This window comes from Patagioenas fasciata, chromosome 11 (assembly GCF_037038585.1).
Source record: "Patagioenas fasciata isolate bPatFas1 chromosome 11, bPatFas1.hap1, whole genome shotgun sequence".
In the NCBI taxonomy this organism is placed as follows: Eukaryota; Metazoa; Chordata; class Aves; order Columbiformes; family Columbidae; genus Patagioenas; species Patagioenas fasciata.
Window position 1 is genome coordinate 8,852,931 of NC_092530.1, and position 27,601 is coordinate 8,880,531.

Consider the following 27,601-nt stretch of genomic DNA (forward strand, 5'->3'; position numbering starts at 1 on the left):
CTAGCCCAGCAGTGGAAATCATCCATTTTTAGCCTATAGACTGTATATATAAATTGTTTTCCCAACATAAAAAATGCAATACAAATCCTTTCATTTCAGATCAGAATGGTTTTTTTGTTTCATCTTGCTTACAGGGACTACACAGTTTGGATTCAGCTAATCAAGTAGAAGTGTTTACAGAGCCCTCTGTGTGTCCCCAGGCTTGAGATGCTACCACAGGAGTAAAACACAAAACTGGCTTTCTATTTTTAGCAACCAGCTTGTATGAGTCCTCTTCATAGGCTTGTATGAGTCTTCTTCATTGACGCTCATTTAGCCAGGAAAGCGCACAAGCCGCTGTGTTTTCTTCCAAGGCTGCTTATTGAAGGTTCTGCGCGTACCCGCGCTGTCGCAGCAGCACACGGGTCCCTGCTTACTGCCCAGGAGGTTCCACGGCTGAAATCAGACCCTGACACCACACGCTTGAGACATTGCAAGCTGCACAGCCCACCCCTCTGGGAGCGACCCTCTGAGTCCCTGGGAAATTATCACTAATTAGGCCTTCAGACAGCACAGCCACGGAGGTGAGATGGAGAGGTGGATAAATACCTCGCAGAGGCGATTTGAAAGTCTGTGCTGCAGTATGATGATGCAGCGACTTAATGAAGCTGCTGTTGTCACAGGGCCCGGGGACTCAGTCGCTTCCAATCAATGCTGAGAGGTTAATTACGCATTTACCTGAACAGCGGTCTGAAATCCTCAGCAAGAAGTGAGGAGTGGGGATGACTCTTGGTTGCTTTGGCACCTGCAAGTGTAAGCGGTACCAGAAAAGCGGGTCTATCTTGATGCCCCCCAGAGCTGGCTGAACCTTTACAAGCTGTTTGCTGAGATTTTGTGATGCTCTTGTCCCAGAAATTGGTTCTACTTTGGTATCAAAGCCAGAACTGCACTAGATTCAGAGCCAAAAAGAAAGGGGGGGAAAAAAACCCTTCTGAGCTGCTCTCTCACTTGCTCCCGAATGCTGCTCCTTACCTTTCAGCTGAAGTCATCCTCATTCCTTCTGTGGTGTTTCTCAGAGAGAGAGATATTGAGATGCCCACAGGGCAGGTGGTGGTGAATTCACCCATTTTTAATAAATAGATTTTAATTAACTTTTTAAAAAAGTCCAGCTCATCCCAATTAGCGGAGGGTGACTGCATTTGTTCTCTGGGAGAGTGGGAGAGAGAGTGCTGTGTTTTCAAAACCATCTGCTCATGAATCCTTAAAAAAATCAGGGAGGAAAACAAGCGTTAGCCAGAGGCAGGGAAGGGGTGAGGGCATCCTGGCAGCCAACCGGGGAGGGCTTGCCAGCTGGGGGGCCGGAGGCTGCCAGGAGAACCAGGGTGGTCCTGACAGTTTTTTGGAGATGGGGAGCTCTAATGAGCGATGGGAGAAGGGACTGTAATTGCCGAAATGAGTGGGAAGAGAGGCAACAATCTGGAGGGTGGAGTTTTGGCAGCCTCATGGGTGGGGGATTTGATATCCCGGTGTAGAGGAGACGTGCCTTGGGATGCTGTTTTAAAGGGAGGGGATGCCAGGAATTTGCTACCCTGAATATGAAGGGGCTCTGCCATGAACAGGAGGAAGGAGCTTCACTCTCAGGATGCCACCGGCACCTGCAGTGACATCCAGGGTCTGTGGGCACCGGGAGGGGGAACGGCAACAGTGTCTGGAGCAGCAGTTGTGGGTTGTCATTGCAATGTGAACTGTGCTCCGAGTGTCTGCACTTTTACTTCATGTACTTCCCTTCCTTCAGAATTATCCCGTATGTCCAGTTTCTGGTCTGAAGTCAGATGGGGTGGCTTTGACAGCTGCAAAAGGGCCAAAATCTTATTTAATTATTGCTCCTCCCCATCCTGCAAAGAGAAACGGATCCACTGCCCTGGCTGGGAGCGGCGGTTCACTCGGCCTCCTTTTCTGTGCCCTCTAGGGAGACGATATCTTGGACCGCAGCTCCGAGTTGATCTACACAGGAGAGATGTCCTGGATTTACCAGCCTTATGGACGGAACCAGCAGCGTGTTTTCTTTCTCTTTGATCACCAGATGGTTCTCTGCAAGAAGGTAAGGACATCCAGGGAGAAAGCGGCACAGCTAAGGACATGCTGCGGACAGGCTTTCCAGTCCAAAGTGGTTTTTAGAGCAAGGTGGCTGTTTGCTACACATGCGGAAGAGAATGTGGATAGCGCTGATGAAGGGCAATCCACGTGCTAGAAGTGCTGAATTGCAGGATGGTGAGTATACCGTGATAGAGAGATTTTTATGATCCTCGCAAATCCAGCGTCCACTTGTTCACTTCATGGGTTTTTCTCATGTACCCCTCGTTTGGCTCATTGCCTCACTGCCACTTTGGGGCTTTGGCTGCAGCATATGATGTGGGATTAGATAGCCCTAGAATTTCTGTATGAACTGCGAAGCCTGGCACTTGGGCAGACAACTCAATTACTGCATTAAAATGATGTTCACTGCCTCTTGAAGAAATACCAGGCAGCAGCCAGGTCTGTAGCGGGGTGGATGTGCTGTCACTTGGTAAATGCTTGTTAAGCCTCATCCTCATGCAGCTGCTGTGCTGGTTTTTATAAGGCACAGCTCTGCCGTGAAACCCATCACAAAGGTAGAAGGTAGTAAAGAATACTGCTGCTAATGTGGTGTAGTATTAATAGCAGCAGGTGAACTGTGTTTCGGTGCGACTGTGTTCAGCAGCAGCAGCATCATAGCTGCGTTGCTGTCGTCCTGCTAAGGTGATCCCAGCTTGTCACCACCACAACCGCGTGAAGTGAAGTGACAGCACGTAAGTCCCCGGTGCCTCTGTCTTCTGCCAGACAGGGATTCACTGACATTTCCAGCGCAGCTCCCCAGAGCACTGCCACGGGGAGTCCCCCGGACCCGCTTCGGGCGAGGGCGAGCTGCAGCCGTTCTGGCCGAACACACCGGGGCTGCGCTCCTGTCGCACCTCGGGCGCTGAGGAAAGGCTGAGCGGGCCCCGCGCCGCGGGCAGGCGTGGGCGGCAGCGTGGGCGGCTCTGACTCACGGCAGCAGCACTGCCCGCTGCCGCCGCACACCGAGCTGCGGCCCCTGCGCTCCCGTGGGTGGCACTTTCTTCTCCTGAGTCATGGTTGACTGAAATTTTGCCTTCTGGAATGCGTGTGCTTGTTTCTCCCCTCCTCGGCGCTGTGCCTTTTACTTCTTTCCTGGCTCTGTAAAAAAATAATAACCACAGAGCAACAATAACGAAGTCAGATGTTCAGAGAACTGTCAAGATGAGTCTGGAAGTACGCAGCCGGGTTTAATTTTTAATCTTGACCTCCTGCACTTTGGTTGCGACACTGAATTTCCAGTTCATAAGGCAACATTCAGTTTGGCTCTGCACTGGGTCTGATCCAGAGAGGTATCGAGTGTTCCCTTAACTCTCAGGACAATCAGAGCTGGCATTTCTGTGGTCATCAGTATGAGCAGCGAGCGTTCAGCAGCTCACGTTGTGTCGGTGTGCAAACAGTGTTAGTGTGACACCGACCCCTGCCCTTCTGGATTCAAAAGGCGTTTTGTGGTGTGTGTCTGGCACTGCCAAACAAAAGGTGCCTTCTTGGGAAAAGGCCCTGCAGATTTTAGCCGTCTCAGAAACAGCGGTGGTCTGGGTCTCCCTGGCAGAGATGGGCTCCGTGTCAGGACCTGACAGGTTCTTCTGCCACCAGCCAAGGTCTTGTGGGACCGTGTGCCCACCAAGCGTTAGGAGGAGCAGGGCAGAGGGTGCTAACTCAGCTGGTGAGCCCGATACCACGGGCACAGGGTTCATACCTCATTGCCGGTGAGCCCGCATCTCTTTTTCCAGCGTCCAACTGCAGGTTTTATTTTTCAGAGTGCTGGGGTTCAGAGGAGATGGGGCTTCAGCTGGACTCTCCCATCTTGATGACGTTTTCCTTGAACGTTGTTAAGAAAGATTGTCTGTGTATGGAATTCAGACAAGTGTTAACTCACATTTTGGCATCTCACATCCTCTACAAAAATAAATTATTTATAGCCTGTGTTGCCTTGGCCCTCGTGTCAAGCTTTGCTGTTGCAGATCCCAACAGGCAACAGCCCAGCAGGGTAACTTCTGCGTTAGAGCCAGAACACTTATATCCTTATATCATGGTGCAGGAAGCCTTCTGTACCCCATGCTTTAAAATTAATCTCTGAGACAGATGAGAAAATGAGAAGACAAGGAGAAAATTCCTGGACAACCTGGCCTGTGTTTTGTTTTAAGCTTTTGTACCATTTACAACAGCATATCTTAATGAGCCTTCCTCTGCTTCTGCGTATATGGGTTTTCTTCAGATGTAATAAATTAGTAGGTATGATGTATTCTTAATCATGACACATTTATTTTTTAATGATAGTGATTGAATTTTACCTCTTTATTGGTCAAAAGAGATTTTGAATAGAAATAAGGAATTAAAGCCAATTCTGTATTTAAATACATCACAAATACTTTAGTTTGATGAAAGCATGCTAGATATCCTGAGAGGCTTTAGAAGACACACGTATTTCAAACAAGATCTCCCACTCCTCCAGATCTTCTCTGCAGTTATCTGCACATCATCCTCACCTTTGTTACCTGTTGTTTCCCTGGTAGATGTTTGCAGCTGCAAATCTCCTAGTAATGCACATGGATTCTGTGGTTTGACAGCTACTGATACGTGAGTTTCTGATGGAACAGATACAGTTCAATGTCATAAGTGCTGTGACAGGTTTGGATGTCGGTGTTCTCTGTCATTCCCTTTGAACTCCATTGTCTGCAGAACATGTTTCACAGCAGGGTCACATTGCACAGACTGTCAGACTCCTGTTCACTAGTTCGTGCAGTGCATCTGTAGCCAAGGTAACAACTCGGTTTTTACCCATTATTTAAGGTGAGTGCTGTGTGAAAAGTAATGTCCCCTCACCCCGTGTAAGTTTGGGTTTCTTCATTGCAGTTTTGCTCTCGGCTGTGAACAGGTGAGGGCTGCTCTGGTTCAGCTGCTCTGTGTCCTCTGTGTGGTTCTAAAGGCACAATCCACAGTCTCAGAAAACAGCTTTTGTTCATATGTAGGATCACATTTGTTCCATACGGGCAGGTGGCCTCAGAGGGGTTCAGCAGGGCTTCTAGCGTATGCTTCCAAGAATTACCAAGTTTCTTTTTCCTGCCAATCCATGCAGTGTTGCCTGTGCCTAAGGAGTAAGGCTATGAGGTATTTCTAGTATCCGTGTATCTGCTTTCAGCAGCAGGTAGCGTATTTCCAAATAACGCCGTCTGCTTTGAATATGGTCTACTTTCCAAAAGCTTTGCCATCCCTTTCCGGTGATCTGAAAATGTTTCAAGGCTATGGGGCCTTTTTCTGTTGGACATTTAGCCAAGACATTTCTGTGAGGGAGGATAACTCTCAGGGTGATTCTTCTTGAGAGAATCGCCTCGTTGTTTCCCTGTGCAATATGCCTGCATAGGATCATCAGTAATGCCAGGCCAGCCATCTGACAGACAGGACCTCACTGATCAACATTCACTGTATTTAATAGTTGTTCCCAAGCATTTCACGCAAGGTTTTAGCATCTACCTGGCCTTTGGAAGCTGGGGGTGTCCACAGATCTCTGCAGGTTGGAATCACCCCCTTGTACCCTGTCACTCGTCTCATGAAGGCGACGGGTGGGATGGACTGAGAGCTGCGGTGGGAGCAGCTCCTTGACCGTGAATGTCTTTGTCTTCCCACTGGCTGCATCTCTGAGGATTCCTCCAGGGGCTTTTGCAGCGTGAGCTGAGCCCAGGGTCTGTCTTTGCAAATGGGCAGGTGGGTGATCACCTGGTTGATGGTTTGTTTGCTTGCAAAGAACAGGACTTTACCATAGCCATTAAAACTACTATAGTGAACTGTATGGCTACATTATTATGACTATATTGGACTAGTCACTAATACAGTTCGGCTGTCAGGAAAGGAGCGGTGGCACTGGTGGGATCCAGCGGCACAGCTCAGACCCCTCCCTGGCTCCAGCGTCAGTTCCGCTGCCTCGGACTGAGAAATTCCAAACGCATTTCCATGACCACCGCGTCTTGGATGACTGACGGGACTCTGGGCAGAGACCTAGTCTGTGAAAATGAGTAATTACATTTAAATGTGCGTGGCAGATGTTGTCTCCACCACTATGGGTATATTTAAGTCTTTTTTCCAAGCAGGAAACTTGCAGCAAGATTTACAAGGGCTGCATGAGCAAGAGCAGTGGCAGCAGGTGGGGAAGCTGACACTGGCAGCCAGCTTTCCTTTCTGGCAAACATCTTGCAAAGCAACTTGTGTGGGGGACTCTTCACACATAAAATCGGTTTCCAACCTTTACAAATAGATCTCTTTGGCTTAGACACCGCTGGTCACTTCCTAATATCCCCACCGCATTATTTTCTTGTGCTAGGAAGTGAGAAGTTTAATCAGATGCAATGGCCACGTCAACCATTTTAGTGTTCAATCAACCCAGAAGAGACTGGGTTGGTTACCCTAGTGCAAAAATGCCTTTTGGAAAGGCAGAGGGGAATAAGTTGTGTAGGAAGCAAGCGCTGGCCTCAGTCTGACTTACCATATGTCTGTGATCAGGAAAGAACACCATATACTCCAGTGTGCTAACCATAGTTACCAAGAAATGAAGTCAATCCTTGATGATGGTAGCACTAAAAGATGTTGCCTTAAAGGCACAGGGGCTGCTTTTCTTACCACCCTGAAACTGAGAGAGTTTGACACAGATGCTTAAATTTGCAAATCATAGGACTTAACATCCAGGATTGTGACACACAGCATTAATTATGATCATAGCTCATTATGTTTGGGGATGCTCGAGGTGCTTATCCTGTAATAGATGAGGATCTTTGTTCTGGGTAATAGTTTGGATTTCCCCAAAGTGGCATTAGGCTGGAGATGACAGCATGAAGGGTTAACAGGGTTTCTGCACCAAATTACGCTTTTCTTTCACCAATACTTGAACAGTCCTCGATGGGGCTCCGTGTTTAGTGTTTCCTGACAGTGCAGAAAGATCAGTGACTGGATGAAACACATTTAGTTTTCATTTGCACTTTTTATGTGTCTCTTGTAATCAAGAGGCAATGCAAACTCCAGCTTGCTGTTTATTGCTATTGCTGTCTTCCCTTGAGCTCTCAGAGCAAAGCAGGTTGGATGAGACGCGAAATGAGACTAGTTTAATAGCAATAGCCAGACAGCCAGAAATAGCTGTGCTACAGGAGACACAGTAAATAAAATAATCTTGTCAAACTCCATTGCAGTTCAGGTTTCCAAATAGGAAGATAAAAGAGACATTTCTGAGCACTTTTAGTGTACGAAGGTCTAGTTCCCATATCGCTTCTGTTAGGAAACATTAAAGTAATCTTTGCACCGAAACAGCGGCCCTGCTTTTATTGCAGGCGAAATAGGTCTCACAGGGCGAGCCCAAAATCTTGTTTGCAAACACAGAGCAGCACTGGGACAGTTCTCATTACTTCAAGTGGTTTTCTGACCCACAAGGAACACTGTTTGACTTTTGCAGCACGTCCCAGCCCTTCTCTTTCCTTCCCAGCAGTGCAGATCTCCATGAAGTGCCATGTTTTGGGCCAGGCTGGGGCCAGCCTGCAGCAGGGTGGGGAAATGGGTCAGGCTGTGCCTCACTGGCTTCAAGCAGCAGCTGGGAACAGGGCGGGTGTCGCGCTGCCCTGGGAGCTGGCGAGATACAGCTTGAGGTGGGCATGGAGGTGAGCAAAGCAAACACACCACCCTGGTCACAGCCCCAGAGGCAAAGCGTGAGATGAGGTTTGTAAGGAAGAGTGTTCCCACAGCCCCACGGCCATGCCCAGCAGCCAGTGCTGTCTGCAGAGAAGAGGCTTCTGTGGGTCCAAGGAGGTTTGGTCCTCCCGTCAGTCCCCTTGGTTGGCAGAGAGCTGAGCAGGAAGGCTGAATTCCAGCAATCGACAGTGGTACCTGGGGTGGGTTAGAAGGGGGTGGTCAGTAGGTCAGAGAGGTTCTCCTGCCCCTCTGCTCTGCCCTGGGGAGACCACACCTGGAATATTGTGTCCAGTTGTGGCCCCTCAGTTCCAGAAGGACAGGGAACTGCTGGAGAGAGTCCAGCGCAGCCACCAAGATGCTGAAGGGAGCGGAGCATCTCCCGTATGAGGAAAGGCTGAGGGAGCTGGGGCTCTGGAGCTGGAGAAGAGGAGACTGAGGGGGGACTCATTCATGGGGATCAGTATGAAAAGGGGCAGTGCCAGGAGGATGGAGCCAGGCTCTTCTCAGTGACAACCAGTGACAGGACAAGGGGCAATGGGTGCAAACTGGAACACAGGAGGTTCCACTTAAATTTGAGAAGAAACTTGTTGGGGGTGAGGGTGTCAGAGCCTGGCCCAGGCTGCCCAGGGAGGCTGTGGAGTCTCCTTCTCTGCAGACATTCAAACCCGCCTGGACACCTTCCTGTGGAACCTCAGCTGGGTGTTCCTGCTCCATGGGGGGATTGCACTGGATGAGCTTTCCAGGTCCCTTCCAACCCCTGACATTCTGTGATATATTAAAAAGGGTTACGAAAAAGTACTTTAGCTTTCAGATATGGCAGATTCAAGAAAACATTCCTTTTAATAGTCAGAATAGCTGGGAATGCGTTTGCTCGGTGACCCTTTTGCAGGGATGCGCGGGTGCCAGTTCCGCGCCCAGGGCGCAGTTCTGCAGGGCTCGTGCTGAGGGGCCGTGTTCCTGCTGCTGTTCCGCTGGCTCGGGCGCCCGGTGCCGCCTCGGTGTGTGAGAGCACAGAGGGGAGAGCAGCTCCAGAGAGGTCACTGGGACGCAGGAGGGAGAAGAACAACATGAGAGGCAGCTCGAGGAGCCAGCTGGAGGAGGGTGGGAGAAAGCTGGAGGTTGTTAGTTGCTAATTCAATGGTAAAATCCAGAAAGGGCTCAATTTAGAGTCCTTCACAGTCTGTGTTTTCTTTTCTGGGTAGGGAGCAGGTTTAGCCTACTTATGTGGCCATACAGATAAGCAAACTGCTATGCAGTATTCTCTTTGTCTAATTTATCCCTCCTGTAATTGCAGCAGGTGTTAATTTGGTGCACAAGCAAAACCTCAAAAGCTGAAAATTTAGCCCTCCTGCTGTGGCCATTCAGCAGCACCATTTTAAGCCCCTGGGAGCAAACTGGAGAGACCAGAAAAGCCGAGTGACGTGTCTGCAGAAGGGTTTCCCATCTCTTCCTGTGATTAGTTCTTTGGAAATGCGCTCGCCCTCGCCTCGCTGCTTTGCAGCCAATGTGACTGGGCTCAAGGTGGAACGAGGCATCAAAATGCCACTGATGTTCCACTAAATACATTGACTGAAAATAGCATTTCCACATAAATGCTTTCGGCTCCAGTCCTCCCCCTCTCGGATCCCACACTGCGGCTCCATGGAGCTGGCAAGGATGAATCAAGCGTCCCTTTCCAAACTCGGGAGACAGACACTGCTGAATAATTTGGCAGGAATCTCGCCAGCACAGCTGTCCTTGTGCAAGGAGGAGTTACGTAAACTGGTAGTGCAGATTTCATCTCCCCTCTTCCCATGGCAGCCCCTGGGGAAAACTCTAACGATTTGGAAATCTGCGGTAGGAAGCGTGTGGCCGAGGCGGTGTTGGTGGTGGTGTTGGTGTTGTTATACATCCCCGTTTCTAATACGATCCGTCCCTCGGTGCTTTTTCAGGTTGTGCTGTGCAGACCCCATTTCCCTGCTCCTAAGGGCTGCACCGACCCAACTGCTGTGCCTGACAGGATGAGAGCAAAGCTCATGTCACCGCCGTCCAAGCACTTAGCAGGGCCCGGGTTTATTTTTTGATAACAAGAATATTTAGGACAAAAACATTCAAAAGGGTTCATTCAGTTTAGGGTCTCGTTTGGACAGCAGAGGCGCAGGTTTGCGATGCACTCAGCTGCGGGGAGGTCGATGCAGAACTGTCCCAGCTCAAAAATCAGCCTGCAGTAGGGTTAAGTTAAATGAACAAACGCGCCGGAAAAGTGTGTTCTTGGTGTTCATGAAAAGCAGGCTGGGCCGCTTCCTTCAAAGGGTCGCTTTAAGGTAAATTAGATTTTAAAAATGTAGGCTCTAAGTCTTTTTTTAAAAAACCAAAGAACGTTGAAAGCCCTTCTGACTAAAGATACCCAAAGACATGGCAAAGTGGCAGCGTGCCACGCTCTCATTGCTCACGGCAGGCTGGGCAGAGCGAAGATAGAGAGCAGGCAGGCAGGAAAATCAGGACACATTTCAGGAAAAAGCTGAAAAAGTCTGCTGGCTCCCTCGGTTTCTTCCATTCCGCTCTGCAGACACCGCCCAGCTCAACCAGAAATCACCAGAGAGGGCTCTGAGCCCCACACCTTAGTACAAAAGGCAACTCCACCTTTCCCAAATAATGGATTGGTGTTTGAGTGCCATTGTTATGGACCCTGCTTTAGTGTTTTCCCAATTTCAGCATTAACTATGCACTATTCATCAACTGTTTCAGCATAAACCATTCGCCAAGCTGCAGAGCTTGCCCGTAGGTCTGTCTCTCTTCAGCTTCATCCTTGGATCCCCAATCTCCGTTGATGCCTGCAGAGCACATCATCTGGGCAAAAACAGTCTGCAGAGAGTGCTGCTTTGTACGCTGAGCACACTGCTGCCTTGGCTGTGTACATTTCCATTATTAATCGTTTCAGGTAAGCCCTGGCTTTGCTTTGGGGACCTGGCAGCTTCATGTACTCAGGGCACCTAATTCCTCCCAAAGTCATTTTGAAACTCCTGGAATACGCAGGATTTGGATAACTGGGAGGACCAATAACCTACGTGTGCAATGAGAAACTTGTAATGGATTATTCTGTGGTTGCCATCTTTTATATTGTCAGCTCCTAAGAGGGATCTGATGACTCATGGCTGGAAATGGCTCTTTCTCCTCTTGTGTTTTACAGATTTGTTTCACGCATGAGAAGCAGAGTGTGACCTAGCATAGGGTAAACCACAGAACTTGATAAAAATGTGCCATCCTGAAATATACCCTGTGCTTAAGGCCTCCCCATCCATCCTTGCATGCGACCCACTAAGAAATAAATAGGAGTCTGTGAGATGGATGAAGATTGTTGCATGCAACAGCTCCAATAGGAGCGAATTACGGGGGACACACACCAGGACGGGTCCTCTCAGGTGCTCATCTGTGCCCTCCGATGGAGGGGAACATTTCCTCCTGCTGGGCTATGTGCTGCTTAAACCATTGAACAGCTTTTCATTCTAATGCCCTTTTGCACTAGCAATAGACTGCACAGGCACATTGCCCTCCTTGTGATTAATACTGAATTTCCTGTGTAGCATCGCAGGCAGGTTTGACTCGTACAACATCTCGCACAAGCAACGGCCCGGGGTACTCGTGGCAGAAAAAGAAGTGGTTGATTAAAGCTAGAGAGCAGGAAGGGAAAGCAGTAGTAAAGACCAGTAGAAATCGATTTAATAGTAAGACTTATTGAATAGTCTGATTTAGAGGCGCAATCCTTTCTGCAGTTATCTATATCCACTGCAATAATTTGGAGGTAGTTGCATAATTCATTGTGGAAGCCCCATCCCAATTTCAGATCTTCAGAGTTTCCAATAACAGGTCGGCCTTGCTTTCCGTACAATGGTCACAAATGAGGTGTTCTTTCTTTCAAGTGCAGCTACAGAAAGTCACCTCCCCATTTGGAGAGGGGACAGTGAAATGTGGAGATTTAAGCCCGAATGAGAGCAGGAGGAGACGGCCCGAGCAGCTCCCACAGGCAGGTACATCCCCCGCACGGCCGCAGGCACAGGCATTTCAGCTGGGAAACCTCTGCCCAAGCAAAAGCAGAGAGCAGAACTGTGGCAGCTTTATGTAATGTGTCAAAAGCTTGTTTTTCGCTCTCATCAAATATTACTATTTCTTTTTTTTGACTTCATCTTTTCCTTGTGAATCCTTGGTATGTATTACGTGAACAGACTGCAGAGCATTATTCAGAAGAGCTTAATTAACCTCAGCCAGGGAAAGAAAAGGAAATCGCAGAAGCTGTAGGGTAAAAAAAGATCATATTTAGACAAATAAGTGCAAATGACCTAGATGCATCAGTTGCGTAGGAGCTGTGCAGCGCAATCTGGATGCTCCGTGCAGGCTGCGGGTCTGTGTCGCTGCTGCTCCTCGTGCTCCTCGGGGCTCCTCCTGGGCCACCCCTGAAACCCGCATCAGTCCCACCTGCTCTCATCCCATTTTGTCCCCATCTGTCACCTTTCTCTTCAACACCGGAGCGCACGGCTTGGCAGGACCCCCGGAGATGGGCTCTTCCCTGCGCAGGATTAAGTGTACTCAATCTCTGATGGATGTTTGTCTAGCCTTATTTTTTAAAATCTCCAAGGAATGCTCTCCCTACTTTGTCTGTTCTACTGCTTAACTACTCTGATAGCTGGAAAGGGTTTTTTCCCAAGTATTTAATCCTATTCTCCCTTGTGGTAAATTAAGCCAAACCATAATCAAAATGGAGAATAATTTATCACCTCCTTAGAAGACAAGCAGCTTTCACATATTGGAATACCAATAGCACATTCCCTTTTATTTACGTCTTTTCTAGATTAAACAACCTCATTTCTTTGGCCTCTCTTCACCCCTCAGGTTTTGAGAGCCTTTTTTTCCCCGGATAAGAGCAGCAGCCTCCCAGCTGCCATCTCTGCCCTCCCTAAACCTGAGCTCCTTTCCACACTGTGGCTACTTAGCCGATAAATCTCCATTTGTGGATAACCTATTTGCTTTGTCCTCCTGACGTGTAGTGCTTAACAGCAGCCTGTTTAAACAAACCGGTTTGACCCTCAGCCACACATCTGCTTTCCTTTATCTCCTGTGTGCTGGTTTGATCCAGCTTACGTGCTCGAGGAAAGGAAAGATGGTCCCACGCTCAACAAAAACACCATACGGAACAACAGGTTCGTTCCTCGGCGCTGCTGCTGTCTGCACCTTGTGGAAACCGCGCACAGCAGCCTGCGTGTTCCCTGAATTCTTATTCTTTTGCCCACATATACATAGAAAGCTCCTTAAAACATGGGTTTGGCCACCTTTGCTTTACGTCTCTTGTGTAGCCTGGATGAATTCCTAAATTTTATTGAAACCAGAGAGCAAGCCAAGTACATTTTCCCATGCTCCACTAAGGAGTTAAGTGATATATGTTATTCTGTAAGAGCTGTGGGAACATACATGATAAAATATCCATGGATCAAACGGGTGTTAAAATTTAGTCAATTAGGAAATAATATCCATTTATTGCGTGGTGGTGAGAAGAAAGAAGTGGTAGTAAGAAATGCATGACCCATTAACGACCACGTTATCCAGTTATTAATCTGCTACATGGACTGAACTTTCTCCAGCCCAGGTGTGTACAGTGTGTCCCCTGTGCAGACTCGCGCTCCTCACTGTGATGTTTATGTGCTCTACCACTCGGAAAAATAAAGGGTTTCTTAAAAACTTGGGGTATCGGTGCTGGAGTTTATAGTTGATAATATACAGTCCCTGAGTGGGAATGGCGTCCTCCTTTTGTCCAAGAGCTCTGGGGAGCACAATGGGAGAAAAGATGATTCGTTTCTTCTCAAAAAGAAAGTAAAAGCAGCAGGCAGGAGCTTTGGGCTCGTGGTCTATCCCTCCTTCATCCATGTGTGTGTTCTGCAAGCTGAGCTTGTTCTCTCCAGCTATTGTGTTCTCGCCGTGAAGAATATTCTGTGGGGCCGTTTGATTTCCAAAAGCACTTGTATGATCCCATTATCTCCTCGGTGCTCCTTCAGTAACTCCGTTATCTTCACATCCACTCCTCAGCAACCCCTGCAGGACACGGGAGCCTCTCAAACGGGAGGGGAACATGTGGAGCAGTTCAACCAGACACCCCCAAGCCCCACGTACCGTCCTCTGGAAGCCGACTGACAGCACAGAGCTCCTAAAGCATTCACTTAGCATTAGCTGCTAAAGAGAGGGAAAAATGTCTTTAGTACATGTAAGAAAAAAGCTGATGCACAGAGCCTTGTACCATCAGAGCCAGGTGAAAAGGAGAATTGTGATTATTTATTCTTGTAACCGCTTTTATGAACAAATCTCTACATAATTATGAATATTGCGTAGAACAGTACGTTTGGCACCCGGCCCGCCAAGGACGGTCTGTTCAGAGTTGTGTTCCCAAGTTTTCAGCAGCGGTGCGTCGGTTCTCCGGGAGCAGGTTTAAGGAGCACATCTTTTTCCCTATGAGATTTGTTATCACGTTATTTGAGAACGCGGTGGAGATAAACTCTATTTCTAAGAACTAGACCGAGGCTTGGATTTAAACACAGCGCACAGTATTGATTTAATTGAGCACGCTCGGTGTGACGCTTATGGCCTTTTCTCAGCACTTCCCTGGGCACACAGGGAGAGGAAAGAAACGATTTTCCAAGCGAAGGCAAAACAGAAAAGGTTTTCTATTGCACGTTCAGCCTGAAATATCCTTTGTGTATGTTTTGGACAGCATCACTACTCAAAGCCGACAATCTGGAGTAAGATATTTGTACGATACATGTGTTAATGGAATCTTCCCCCCTTAGAGCATTCCAGAGGAAGGAGCCAGGTTTTAAAGGCTACGCTCCCTGTGTCGTGGTCTTTATTACTCTCTGGCAGATCCATGGGCAAGTTTGCTAGAAAAATTATGATGTACAATTTATTTTCCAAGATTAAAGATTTATTTAAAATAATATCTACTGCTTATCTTTAAAAAAAGCTCACTACTAAATCTTATTTGAGTAAATAAATGCTGTACATTCATTTTATTTCTTCTCTTAAATGAGTTCTTTGACATAGGATTTATCTTTAGGGCACTCTCAAAAATAAAAAAGTATTTAAGTTACATGAATCTAATACACCTAAATATTGGCTTTTGAGAGTGGGTAGAGGAAGGAAATCTTGATTTGGCATTGCTAAATTTGGCTTTTAAATATATATGCCTTGTAACTTGGATCACCTTACATGGTCATCACTATATCATTAAAATTCCATTTTCTGATGATCTTTTGTTGTTTTCTGTTCCATAAAGACTTAGAGACGTGAGGCCAGTGCTCCTCTTACACCGGTATAAATCAGGAATAGCTCTGGTAAAGGCAGTACAAAATTTGCTGGGCAAAGCTAAAATAAGCGTGAAGAGGGTAAGAAAGAAACCAGGAAAGTATTTGTGTTTTACTACAGTTTATCAGCATTATTTCACATCTCTGACTGAGCAGCTGACACAGCAGATCTCCAAACTGGAAAACAAGGGGAATAACAAACGTAGAAGGGAGATGAGGATGAACAGGTTTGGTTGTAAAGGTTATGAACGTCAGCGAGGGAAAAAGAACAACTTCACGCTGGATCAAGAGGTTAAAACCAGGGCGTCATGGGACAGAGGTGGGAGTTGTCTGAACTGAGTTCAGGCTCTGCAAGTATCTTACGATCAACCCACCTCTCTTTTTCTCTCCGTAGGATCTGATACGAAGAGATATTTTGTATTACAAAGGTCGCATAGACATGGATAAATATGAAGTGGTGGATATAGAAGATGGGAGAGATGATGACTTCAATGTCAGCATGAAGAATGCCTTCAAACTTCATAACAAGGAGACTGAGGAAATGCACTTATTTTTTGCCAAGAAACTGGAGGAGAAGTTACGATGGCTTAGAGCTTTCAGAGAAGAAAGGAAGATGGTAAAAGAAGATGAAAAGATAGGTGAGGAATGTGAAATTAATCTGAAAGGAGATTGTGGGTGATGCTTAATTTAGCCCCAACTGTTGGAGAAGCCCACATACTTTTTTTGTAGCAGAATTACAATTCAACCTTGTTCAGATGTCCTTGGTTGCTCTCATAGTCATAAACAGGTCTCTTTCCAAACCAGTTACTGGTATTTCTGGTCCTCAGTGAACAAATTCTGCCCATAGCTTCAAGGCTGGACCTCCATGGGTATTGTGGGAGAAGGAAGTCTTTGGCCAGCTGACTTAGAGTCTCCTGGCTGCATCATGTCTCGTGCAGGGGAGGAAGGTGGCCAAGTTAATGACTTGGCAGCCGTGCCCTCCCCTCAGCATCAGCCCATAAACTGAGCGTAACCAGCGCCAGTTCAGGCTCAGCTTGTGTTGCTCAGCTGTAAAGCACTGGGCGTATTTATGATACTGTATAAATAATAATGGGTCTGATGTTACTTTTCATACATCCCCTGCACAAGTGAGATTATAAAGAGGCCAACCCTTTCAAGGAAGATTTGCTTTTCGGTGCCATAGCTGCCCCCGCACACAGCTCCCTGGCTGATGCTTTGCCACACAGGGCATTCCGCGTTTGCCAGACAGTGCAGGACACCCCCCGCCCCGAAAGAAGCAGGGGTTTTGTGAGCAATCTTCTGAATTGTGTTTGCCGTGTTCCCTTTTTCAGGCTTTGAAATTTCTGAAAATCAAAAGCGGCAAGCGGCAATGACAGTAAAGAAAGTCAGTAAGCAAAAAGGTAACCGGCAACATGCGCTGTGCCTGGTGATGTGAGGGTGGAGCGGGCTGGGCTGAATCCTGCTGGGTTAGGATCCAGCGTCCCCCTTGAATTTCCCCCTCCCCTTTCTCTTTTTATATAAAATACCATCTGTGCTTTGTATCCTTTCTTAATGTATCTGTGGGCCAAATTAATCTCTGGTCTAATGTGGTTGAAACCAGTGGAATTTCACCAGAGATGAATTTGCTCTCGTGTCTCCAGTCTGATGTCCAGAAGCTGTCCCTGGGGGCAGAAATCTCTCAGTTGTTTACCTCAGGCTGAAATGGCAGCGAGTGCGGAGATGTGTAGGGGTTCTGCTAATTCCCAAAGTCCCATTAGCAAAGAAAGATGGCTAAAATCCTGGAGATGGTGAGGGATCTCCCTCTTTCCAGCTTTTGGAAAGGGGACACTCACGTTTCCTAGGGCTACCTATAACTTTTTAAGGACAGCACAGTAGCATCAGCTCTAGGAAATAAAGTACCTTAGTGAAGACATTAAATCTTCCTAATGGCAGATTCATTTCCCCACCCAGGCAGGCGACAGCCAACTAATAAATGCCATGCTAGATATTAAACAGAGTCTCAAGCCGGCGTTAATTATCTCTGGCAATAACTCTTGCAGCTACAGGTTTTGAAATAGTAAATATGGAGGGGAAGTCAGAGAGGTCATTTTTCAAGTTTTCCAAAGCTTCACAAAGTCATAGACATACCGATTTGTTACCAAAGTACCGCGGCACAACCAGGCCTATAAATGGGTTTTGAGAGAACTCATCGCTTCTTAGCTCTAGTCAGTTCCAGGCAGCTTCGACCCCGCTCTGTACAGGCACTGGGTGTTTTGGAGGAGTTGAGGGAGCTCTTTGCTTTGTGCCTCACCTGTTTGTTGTCTACTGGCTTTGCTGGTCCAGTAGTGGTTCGCTAGGCCAACCGTAAACCCTTTGGTTTGCTGTGTCTCTCCATTGTCATTAGTCTTCTCCTCTCTACCAACTTCCTCCGTTGTCTTCTGAGATGTTCTCTAAAAGCTCTCCTGGCCAGGTTTTCTAAGCTCAGCCCAGGGACACGTATATACGTACAGGGTGCACACGTAGTTCTGGCAGCAGCGGGCGCTGGTACAAGCTCGGTTGTGCAGATTCGCCCCTCACCGCTTGCACGCTTGTCCCGCAGCACGGAAGCGACCACGGAGATTATGACAACCAGAAAATCTGACTTGCATGATGGCCATGGCAAAAATATTTTAAATCACTAGTCAATAATGTTATTAATTAATTAAGGTATTAATTAATAATTGTACTGTCCAGTCATGAAGTGACACAGTTCCAAGGTGTCTGAGCATGCCCACCAGTATTCCCACTTAAATCACTGCACTTGCATTCTGACAAATATAATACACCTAACCATACTTATTTCTTACACGGCAATTGCTCTTTTGTTTTCTGTCTTTCTCTCTCTCTCTGAGATGAAAAAGGAGGGGCTATTATCGTAAACTTCTCTGGCTATAAAGTTAATTAGCTCCTAAGTGCCAGTCAGCATTTCTTTTATGAAGAACAAGCTTATGCTAGAACGCTGGCAGTTCTTCTTCTGAGATGAACTCCTCAATTCAGACAGACATTCAGTCAGACCCCAAGCATCAAGTTAAGCAAAGCCTGGTTGTTTTACTTAAGGCACGAAATCTGAAAAGCAATGGATAAGGTCATTAAATTAGCGATTCTGTTTCTTGTGTCTTATACTGTGGTTTCAGGTTAATTAAATGAAGTACCGGCACCGAAGGTTTTGCTGAAGACTCTTGCTTTTCTTACTCCGTGCCCTGTGTGTTTGCCTTGTGCCCACGACCTGAAGGGAGGCAGGAGGTGGGGCAGGGAGCTGGGGGCATTGCTCACAAGAGTGAGGGAGGAGGAAACTCCTCAGAGTTGGCTTTTAGCGACTGATCTTTTGAATCTTGCCATATGCATTTTACATATATTGCGAACAATTTTTTTTGCTTGGGGCACTTGGGGCTCTGTTGCTGAGGGGCAGTGCACCCCACAGCACACTGGAAGGGGGTTTAGGTTGGATTTGGAGCATCAGCTGGGAAGCAGGGAAGCCCTGTAGGAGCAGGAACACTTCCACTGCATTCAACAGAACTATTTATTCATTGAAATGGAGGGACTTTGCAGGCCAGGGCTTGACGGCTCAGCGGCTCCACCTGCCACACGGAGAGCCCTGCTCCGTGTCAGTGGATGCCTATTACCGACTTGTTTTTAGATTATCTCAGTTGTTCCCTCCACCTTTTAAATGGGAAACCATGGTAATTTCCCTGTCACAGAATACTTAAGGAAGAGAGAAAAGCCGTGAAGGAGGTGAAATGGAAAATGCAATCAACTTTGTTAGAGGTGAAGCAGAAAAACATTTTTCAAATGGTATAAACTGCCGCTTATTTGATGCGCTGTTGTACCCCAGCTCCCAGAAGTATTGCTGTGGAGCTGCCGGCGTGCATCTCAAAAGGGAGCATTTCAGCTGCAGCAGGCGAGGAGAGATGCTGAGACATCAGCTGAGAGCAGGAGGAAAAACCTGAAATCTCCACTTTTTAAACGAATAGAAACTTTACCCCGGTGATTAAGAGAGAACACAACTCGCAGTGTTTTGAGGAGCTGTTGATCAGCCCCCTCCTCAAACTCACCCCCGCACAGACACGCGTGCACGCACACAGTGCCAGGCTGCCTTCCAGAGCGATTTAATGATACACAAGGCCAGGTTCCAGCAATAGATGAGGATTTGCACTACTTATTGGATTGGGCAAAACATAATGATATTAGATCAGGTGCCTTAAGACAGCACTAAACCAATTTTTGACCTTCTTTAAGTCCATTAGGCATAAAGTAAATGGGTAGTGTTGGCTCTGCACCTCACCAACAGATAGAGAAAAGGGCTGTTTTGTCATTGTTGTTTTTCTTTTTGCATTGATTGTTCAAGATTTTGCCTCTCAGTTACTGCCCTTTAGCTTATTTCAATGTCAGCGTGGTAACTGGGAATAGAATTCAGTGTGGTGTCTCCTAGGAATAGTAGAGTAACCGAGAAATTTATTTGTCTTGACTTACAAAAACAACAAAACCCCCCCCCAGCCCTTTTTAAGCCAATCAAGTGTGCAGCTGTTCTGCAGAGAAGTCCAGGTACCACCGAGCGCCTTTGCTGCCCGCAGCGTGCATCGAGCTGTGCTTCCAGACCTGCGCTCCTTCCTGACTAAAGCGGTGGAAACGAGGTGCAAGTTCCCTGGGAGAGGGATCCCGTGTGGATCTCCAGTCAGCCCTTAGTGCAGCCACAGGATATCCAGGATACTTTCTCCATTTCTGAGCTTCTGTTCTGCTACCGCTTTTAGTCTTCCCTCCAACGATTAGTGTTTGCAGCTTTCAGGAACGTTCAGTTGCTTTTCTGATCCCCAGCTTTGTCCACGTGTCCCCAAGCAGGACAGTGTGTATGTGTACGGGGTTTTTGCTCATGTTCCCAGGAGCTGTCAGGGGTGTTGGGGATTAGAAGTTCCAGTGCTAGGGAAGGAGACTCCATTCCTAAAGCAATGCTTCCCACTAATGTTTCCATTTTGGAAAATGAAATGTCTGTTCCAATTTAAAGAAGTGACCTTAGTGCTGGGCTTGCCACCCTCAGGTTGCTCTTCAGACCCATGCTAGGAGCCAGCTCCTTCGTGCCCTTCTCTCTGTCCTGCGTATTCTCCACAGCTTCACCCAAGCAGATGCCCGCAGCCCATACAAGTCTCTAGCCTGATGGTCTGGGACGTGGGGAAGGAGAGAAGCAAATATTCAGTCACCATCACCCCAACACTGAGCTTAGAAGGATGCTGTCATTAAATCTCCCCGTAAATACTCAGCTATGCAAACCCAGCAGGGGTTAAATCATCAGCCAGCATGAACTGCATTGGCCTGCAGTAAAACACCCTCTGAGTCACAGATTTTTGCTGCTAATTTCTCCCTTTCTGATCACTTGAGCTCACAGCGAACTCTGTTGTAAAACCCCCGACCCAAACACCCCGCAGCTTTTCTCTGACTTCTCACACTTGGGCACTTGAAGCTCTCGCCCAGGTCTGGGCAGCAGGAGGAATGAGCGCACGGCAGCACGCGCGTGCTGCTTCACCTGCTGGCCAGGACAGGGCTTACCAGGAAACTCTGTACGTACCTCCCCTGGTTCTGCTGAGTGTTTAAGCCTATTCTGTTGCATCTTCTTTACTAACAAGACTGACGTGGCCCTGACACGTTTCTGCATCCTATTCACGCATGTAGCCTGGGGGATTAAAAGAGACTGAGTGACACACAGAACAACCACATAAAACAAAGAGGGGCTTTTGCATTTTCAGATTATTGGGGTCACTTCCCTTTTTTCACAGAGTTTCCCACGGCGTAGGTGAAAGAATGGAGCTAATATGTTCCGGGTGGTATTCCTCCACAGATTCAGAGAAATCACAAAGCTTATCGCAGTGATTGTGAAATACAGACCCTAGCCCAAAGTTTGGCACCGCAGGCGTTGCGCAGTGCCCATCTGCAGCTCGCCCACGCGCTTCGTGCCTTGGTTCCACAAGCACTGCTTTCATTGCTGGTGGTACAGATAGATGGCTTCTCACTCCGAGCATCAGTAACCCAGCTGGAGTCCATAGTTCCATCTGTGGTCTGGGCAGATATATAAGAGGAGGCAAATCATGAATAAATTCTTGGCTGGGAGATATCTAAGGATGGTCCCAGTCATTTGGCAATGGGCTCATGCTCCTGAGCACATTCTCCAGGGGAGTTTTCTGTTGAGATGTGAAATGGGGCTCTTTGGGTTTCCGTTGGCCCTCGTTTGATTTGAAGAGCCAAGGTGTTGCCATCAGCATCATGTTGAGATTCCAAGTGTATCAGCCTGGATACTCCTGCACTTTCAGTCTGGTGAGGTATTTTAGGTAAGGGGCAGTGTTGCTACCCAGAAGAGGCTGCATTTTAGAGCAGCGAGGGATGAACTGATCTTTGCTGTCAGTGTACAGAATGCTAGAGGAGAGGGAAGCTATATAGATACAAGGTGGGATAAATTAGTTTTCATCTGGCTTTGATTGATAAAGCCCTAGTATCATTTATTCCATCTCGCTTAGCTTTTGCTTATCACATGAAGAATCAGTATCTTAAGGTCTAGCTTAATGGCATCAGGTTGTGGTAACAGACTTGATAAATAGGCTCAGGAAGGTCAAGTTACCTCAGCATTTGTAGATACTGTGGTTGGCTGTGGAACAGGCAGGGCAAAAGATTCCTGTCTTCCTCTGTTGCATTTCTCAAGCTGCAGTGAGCCCTGTTCTCTCCCTCTTCCTCCGTAACAGTCAGGCCAGTGGTTAGACAAGGGAGCTGAGGCGTGTTCTCCTCGCCAGTACCGTCCCTGGTAATACCCACCTCTGCCAGGCCATGGAGTAACATCTTGGGCTGTGTAAAGAGCTGTGGCCAATGCACCACTTAAACTCCTTGAGTTGGGCAGCTGTGACAAGACTTGAGTTGGGTAGTTGAGCGTGAAAGGTAAAGGCATTCAGTCAGCTCAGGTCTGCCTTGGCAGGCAGAGGCTTCCCCTTCCATCCACACCTCTTGCTGTGCGACCAGAACTACGACCAGGCACGGCACAGTGTGCCAGCTCTAAACGTGACAGCAACCAAGGGAATAGTGGTGAAGTGCTTTGAGATCCTCTGTTGAAATGTGCTGAAGAAAGGCAAAGGGCCTTTCAGCCATTACTGCTTATTTCTTCAACTATTGCAGGAGTAATTAACTGTGCAACAATTAGTGTTCTTGAGGTACGTTCCTGGCTACCCCACGTCGTGTATGGGTTACAATACTCGGGAGGAAATGGAATTTATGGGATTTTTGAGCATGGCTCCTGCGGGATGCACATTGGGTCAGAGGCAGATGAAAGGTTGAGCGCCAGGACAGAAAGCAGGTGTTGGTATTTTCCTGTCTCCCACTCAACTCTGGCAAATGGACAGCATGATCTAGATAGCTAGGGAGAACAAAAACCTATAAATAGCTAAAAATCTTAAAAGGGTGAGGATGCAATAAACAGCTTGTAAGGCAAGTTTCAGTGGTTATATATAGGCAAATGTGAGTGTATTCTGTGTTTGTTTTGTATGACCCCCGGAAAGCTGCGGTGTTAATGTAGCTGTCCTGCTGTATCACAACTGGCTGTGTCTGCACGTGTCCATGTGGATTGCCTGTGAGTCCATAGCATGCTCCTAAATCTTCAAGTGCTACTAAAGCCGTGTTGTAACCTCAAATAGAAGAGAGGAAAAAAAAAAACAACTTAGAAGGTAAAAAAGAGACAGTTTTAAATATTTTAATTGTTTTCTTCTGAGCTGCAAAATCTGAACAATTCCAAGTGACGTTGCCTAGTGCTAAAAAAAGATATGATTTCAACTGACAGCGCAGCATCTCTCTTTACCGGTTTTGTCTAGCCAAACTATAAACCCTGGAGTTTTCTTCTTCTCATTCTGAACAGATATCCACAACCCCCACCCTGCCGAACGATCTCGCTGTGCAGCTGCAGCCGCTGCTCTGCTACAGTGCAGAATTATGCATGAACCAGCAGAAGGAGCTCCAGGTCTGGGCACTGCTGTAGAGCTGCTGCCTCACGCCTTGGAAAGGCAGCACAGCAGCTGTGTCCAGAAATCATTACTTACCTATCGATTCTTTCCCTTTGCGCTTGGAATTCTGTTCGCCAAGCAGCCCAAAATTGCATTGGAAAAGAGCTTTGCTCACTTCTGTCTGTTGAATTGCAGTGGAGTTATGGCTTTGAATATGAGATATGAGAATATGAGACAGCGGCCCCAAGTTCTGAGGAGGAAGCAAACCACTTCAGAGCAGGACACAAAAATACCAACCTGCCATACTTTTTCCCCTGTCTCAGGATTTGGAGGTGTACAGATTGGGTGAATCCTTCCCCTCCCAGTTCCTGTGTTCTTGTCCAGAATGTGGGCACAACAGGAAAAAAAAACAAAAAGGCCATTCTTGGGGTACCTCAAGCTATTGCAAAGTGCCATATCACAGTTTCACAAGAAGATGTTTTCTTGTGGAATGACGAGTCTGATTGCCAGAGCACAGATGTTTCTGTTTGCATGCCCACGGACGCACGGTGTTCTGCATGCCATTGAGGGCGCAGGCTTGATCGTTCAGGCCACGGAGGCCACTTGATAAATATGATAAATATGCAAACTGTCAGCTGCTTATTCAGGTAGAACCAGCCAGGAGCTTTTGACGTTCATCCAGCTTAGATGTTAATGCCAATAGCCTGGATCTTCGAGCAGGGTCGCACCAACAGCTTTGAGAATAGGGGTGTGAGCTGCTTTACTGAGGGAGGTGGCAGTGCGTGCACGGATATGTTTCAAGCAAGGACAGATGTTTGTCAGGACTTTAGCCCAAAAAGACTATTTTGGGAAAGAAAAGAACGGGTTTTGCTAGTGATCTGGCCAGGGAAGTCTGCCTTTTTCTCTTCTGGAGAAGACAGACTATGAATTACATTCTTTGCAGTGTCAGTGGACTTCAGCCAGACCGTCCTTTCTCTACTTCTCCAGCCTTCCAAGTGCATAACATTTTGCTGATCCAGGAGGACTTCTTAGCATTTCTGTATCATGATTAAAATACATTAGTTCGCCCTCCACAAATTGTTTTGGAGACAATGAGGAGCTCAGCCCAGCTCCACATGGCAGACTGGCTGCATCACAAGGCTGACTGACGTTGGACCCTGTCATTAAAGCAACGTGGTTTTGAGCTCTTCAAAGCTAGAAACAATTGCTGTGTGTCCCTTAGTCGCAGCTTTACATTCACAGCTCTTTTGTGCTGTACATTAATTAGTAATCTCGGTGGCACAAGGCCTATGATTTGAAGTAATTCTTGGTCTGTTGAAGATCCAAACTACTTACCAGACAGAAGAAGAGATGTTTTCCAGCTCTAGCCATGTAAAGGACCTGTACCAGATCCTAACCTTACCACAGATTGTAAAATTGCTCACTAGTCTCTCCTGGGAAAAGTGGCCAAGGCACTAAAGGCTGGTGGCCTCCAGGAGGTAGGGCAGAGATGAGCTCAAGCCTATGCTCTGCCCTTATGAGACACCACTGGTTTAAGTCTCATAGGGTGGTCAATGCGAATTGATGGTTGGGGCCTGAACAAGGGTGGCACAGAAGTTTTCTCAGGTTTGAACCAAGATAGCAAGGGCTTTTGGGCTGTGCTCTGCGGGCTGTCAGTGGGAGAGAGGAGCTTGGGAAAGGCAGAGTAGAAAACTTGGTGATGAGTAACTATCCCAGCATGCACATAAAACCACACAACATCTGCAGGTTGTTCTTTTCAAGTAAGTTTGGCATAGGAACTGTGATGAATTTGTTAAAGGTTAATAAGCCTGAATCATGGAGTGGTTTTTGTCCACCGTGAGGAAAGGGCTCGGTTCCTCCCTGCAGTGGACAGAATGCTGCATGGTTTGATGGTATTCGCTGCAAAGGAGAAATCAGTTAGACGTAGTCAAGATGATATCTCCATTTGGTCTGAACCTTTTGAGGATTTTAACAACCCTCGATTGGTAAATTCTCTAGCAAGGGGCAGTGAAGTAATTCTCTTTCCTAAAGCCATACTAAAGCCTTAGGTTTGTATCTAAAAGAAGTCCCAAATTACAAAGCAGCAACACGTAGAAGTTGTCTGATGAGCTCCGTGCGTGCCCTTTGTGAGGCTTTTCCCTTGTGTGTAAGTACCCGACTGTGTGCAGCCGTCCTGTGCCCGGCCGGCCGGCGCTGGCCCCGCAAAGCATGTGTCTGTGTGTGGGTAGGAACCGCTAACTGAATGCAAAGAGTCGCATTTCTTTTACACACGTTGCTGTGGTACCTGGGTGCTAATCACCGTATTTTGCCTTCTCTAGCACCTTCCCAGCCGAGGATCTCAAAGTGTTTTACAAACATTAATTAATTTAGCTTCACAACCCTCGTGTGAGGTAGGTGGGTGCTGCCATCCCGCTTTTCCAGATGAGGACACTGATCTGCTTGGGTAGAGTCGCCTCGCTCCGGCGGTTAAAACCAGGGGAGGCAAAGGCCTCGCCATGGCCCTCCCCGCAGAAGGAAGAGCAGTTCTGCGTGCCCAGCGGGGATCCAGAGATGGCCAGAGCTTACGGCAACCTGCTCCGGAGCCCTGCTCCTCCCTCCTTCCTGCCCTGCGCTGGAGTTGTGGTTTCCAGCCCGTCACGCTGCTCCGAGGCTGAAGGAGGGGTTATCCCTCAGCAGTGGTGTTGCAGGGGAGGACAAACAGCAGTAGCTACGTGACTGTTCCCTGTAGTGTCACTTGGGTGGTGACATCTCCCTTCTGTTCTGCCTCCATTCACCCAGAGCCGCCCTTTCCACACCATCCTTTACAACAGGTTGTGTAGGTCCCGGCTCGCTGAAGCTCCCCCCTTCCACAGGAAGGCTGCAAGGGCAGTGCCCCCCTGTTCCTGCACAGGAGCTGAGACTCACAGATGTGGGAATTAACGCATCTAGAACCTGAAAGTGTAGCCTTGCCAGTCCATCCATTGCTACCAGTTTGGATTGAGCAGAATCAGCCTTTTCCGCATTGTGGGCAGCCGTTTTGGGCTGAAACCAGACTGGTAAATTGAAAATGAACCCTATGGAAAAGTCCTACGGACATCTGTAAGGAAGATAATGAGTTGCGCCCTGCACAGAGCAGCGCAGAGCGACGCGGGTCCCTGCAGCGCAGCGCTTCCCGAGGCGGCTCTGCTCCGTTCTGGCGCAGGAACCGGTGCTGAGAGCGCCTGGGGGTCACCCTGCTCGGGGCCGGTCACGGGGCACGTTGGGACAAAACCACTTTCCAAGCGCAGCCGGGAGGGAGGGTAAAAACCAGCTCGGAAACAGCAAGTGGTAAATCCGCGAGCGGGTTGAACGGCGCGGCTGCCTCTTCACCCGAGCAGACGCTGCCGCGTGCGTGCCGCGTTAGGTCACGCAGGACTTTTCCATGAGGGTGGGCAAAACCCTGCCAATGCCAAAGTAATGGATCTTTTCCAAATCTTCAACTCGTGGTCGAGTGTAGGCGGCCTCCCAGCTGCGAGGCGAGGCCGCTGCTGCGTTGCTCCGTAGATTTGCCGTCTGTAGCACGTCTCCCTGTCCTTTGGGACCCTGGTTATTAAGCGATAAGAAGCGATAGCATGACGAAGAAAGACTATTGACCCGATTGCACTTTGACTGATCTGTTTCTTTTTCCCCCCAATCATCGATGCAGGTGTGAGCTACTCCAAGTCGGTTCCTCCAGCCTACCCACCACCCCAGGATCCATTAAATCAGGGACAATACATGGTGACAGATGGCATATCCCAGTCCCAGGTCTTCGAGTTCACCGAACCCAGACGCAGCCAGGCACCATTCTGGCAAAACTTCAGCAGGTTAACACCATTCAAAAAATAATACCTAGAGAGATGGCGAATTTTAACTTAAAAGAACTAAAATTTAAAAAATAAAAAGAAATAAAATTATATTTATAGATGGACCTTTTTTCGGAGAAGCACTGTTGCAACTAAATATATATACATATATATATACACACATTTTAAAAATAATAATATATATACATATATGTATATATATAGAAGGACCAAAAACTTTTTTTTGTTGTTTTTGGGAAGCAATCTGCTACTAGATACTAGGAAGCACCAATGATTTCTAACCATATGACCTATTTTATTTTATTCCATTGGTCGGACATCTTTTTTGTCACTTTTCTTTCTTTTCCTTCCTTCCTTTCCATCCGAGTCGTCACTGGCATCCCAGAACGCTTTCTCGCTTGTGTGAATCCCTCATCCAAGTTCCTCATGGACTACATTGGTGTATATTTTGTTTGATTTTATTTATGGGGGGGGTGTTTGTTTTTTGGAGCGCCGGGAGGTGCGTGCTCCCTGTCCCTCCCTCTCCGTCCCTTCCCTGGCTGTCCCCGGAGCCACCATTTCCGTGAAGAGCATCGGCCGTGTCCCGTCCTGCATCCTCTGGTCTGACTCGTGCCTGTCTCGATGTGCTCCCTCGTGCACCATGCTCTGCTGCGCAGTATTTCTCTGGCTTTAACTGTTTTGTTGTGAGCAG

The 27,601-nt window shown here is 47.6% G+C and overlaps 1 protein-coding gene across 8 annotated transcripts in view; it reads left to right on the plus strand.

Moving 5' to 3' along the window:
* Positions 1–27,601, plus strand: part of ARHGEF9 (Cdc42 guanine nucleotide exchange factor 9) — a 210,163-nt gene that overhangs the window by 180,300 nt on the left and 2,262 nt on the right. For 6 of the 8 annotated variants that reach the window (XM_065846652.2, XM_065846655.2, XM_065846660.2 and 3 more), the window contains 4 exons: positions 1,949–2,080; positions 15,499–15,742; positions 16,436–16,504; positions 26,751–27,002. In XM_065846652.2, the coding sequence (XP_065702724.1) occupies positions 1,949–2,080; positions 15,499–15,742; positions 16,436–16,504; positions 26,751–26,932 (627 nt within the window). In that variant the 3' untranslated portion in view covers positions 26,933–27,002. Of the gene's footprint in view, positions 1–1,948; positions 2,081–15,498; positions 15,743–16,435; positions 16,505–22,648; positions 22,814–26,750; positions 27,003–27,601 lie in introns of those variants that run through there. The other 2 variants (XR_011740834.1, XM_065846654.2) reach the window with 2 other exon arrangements.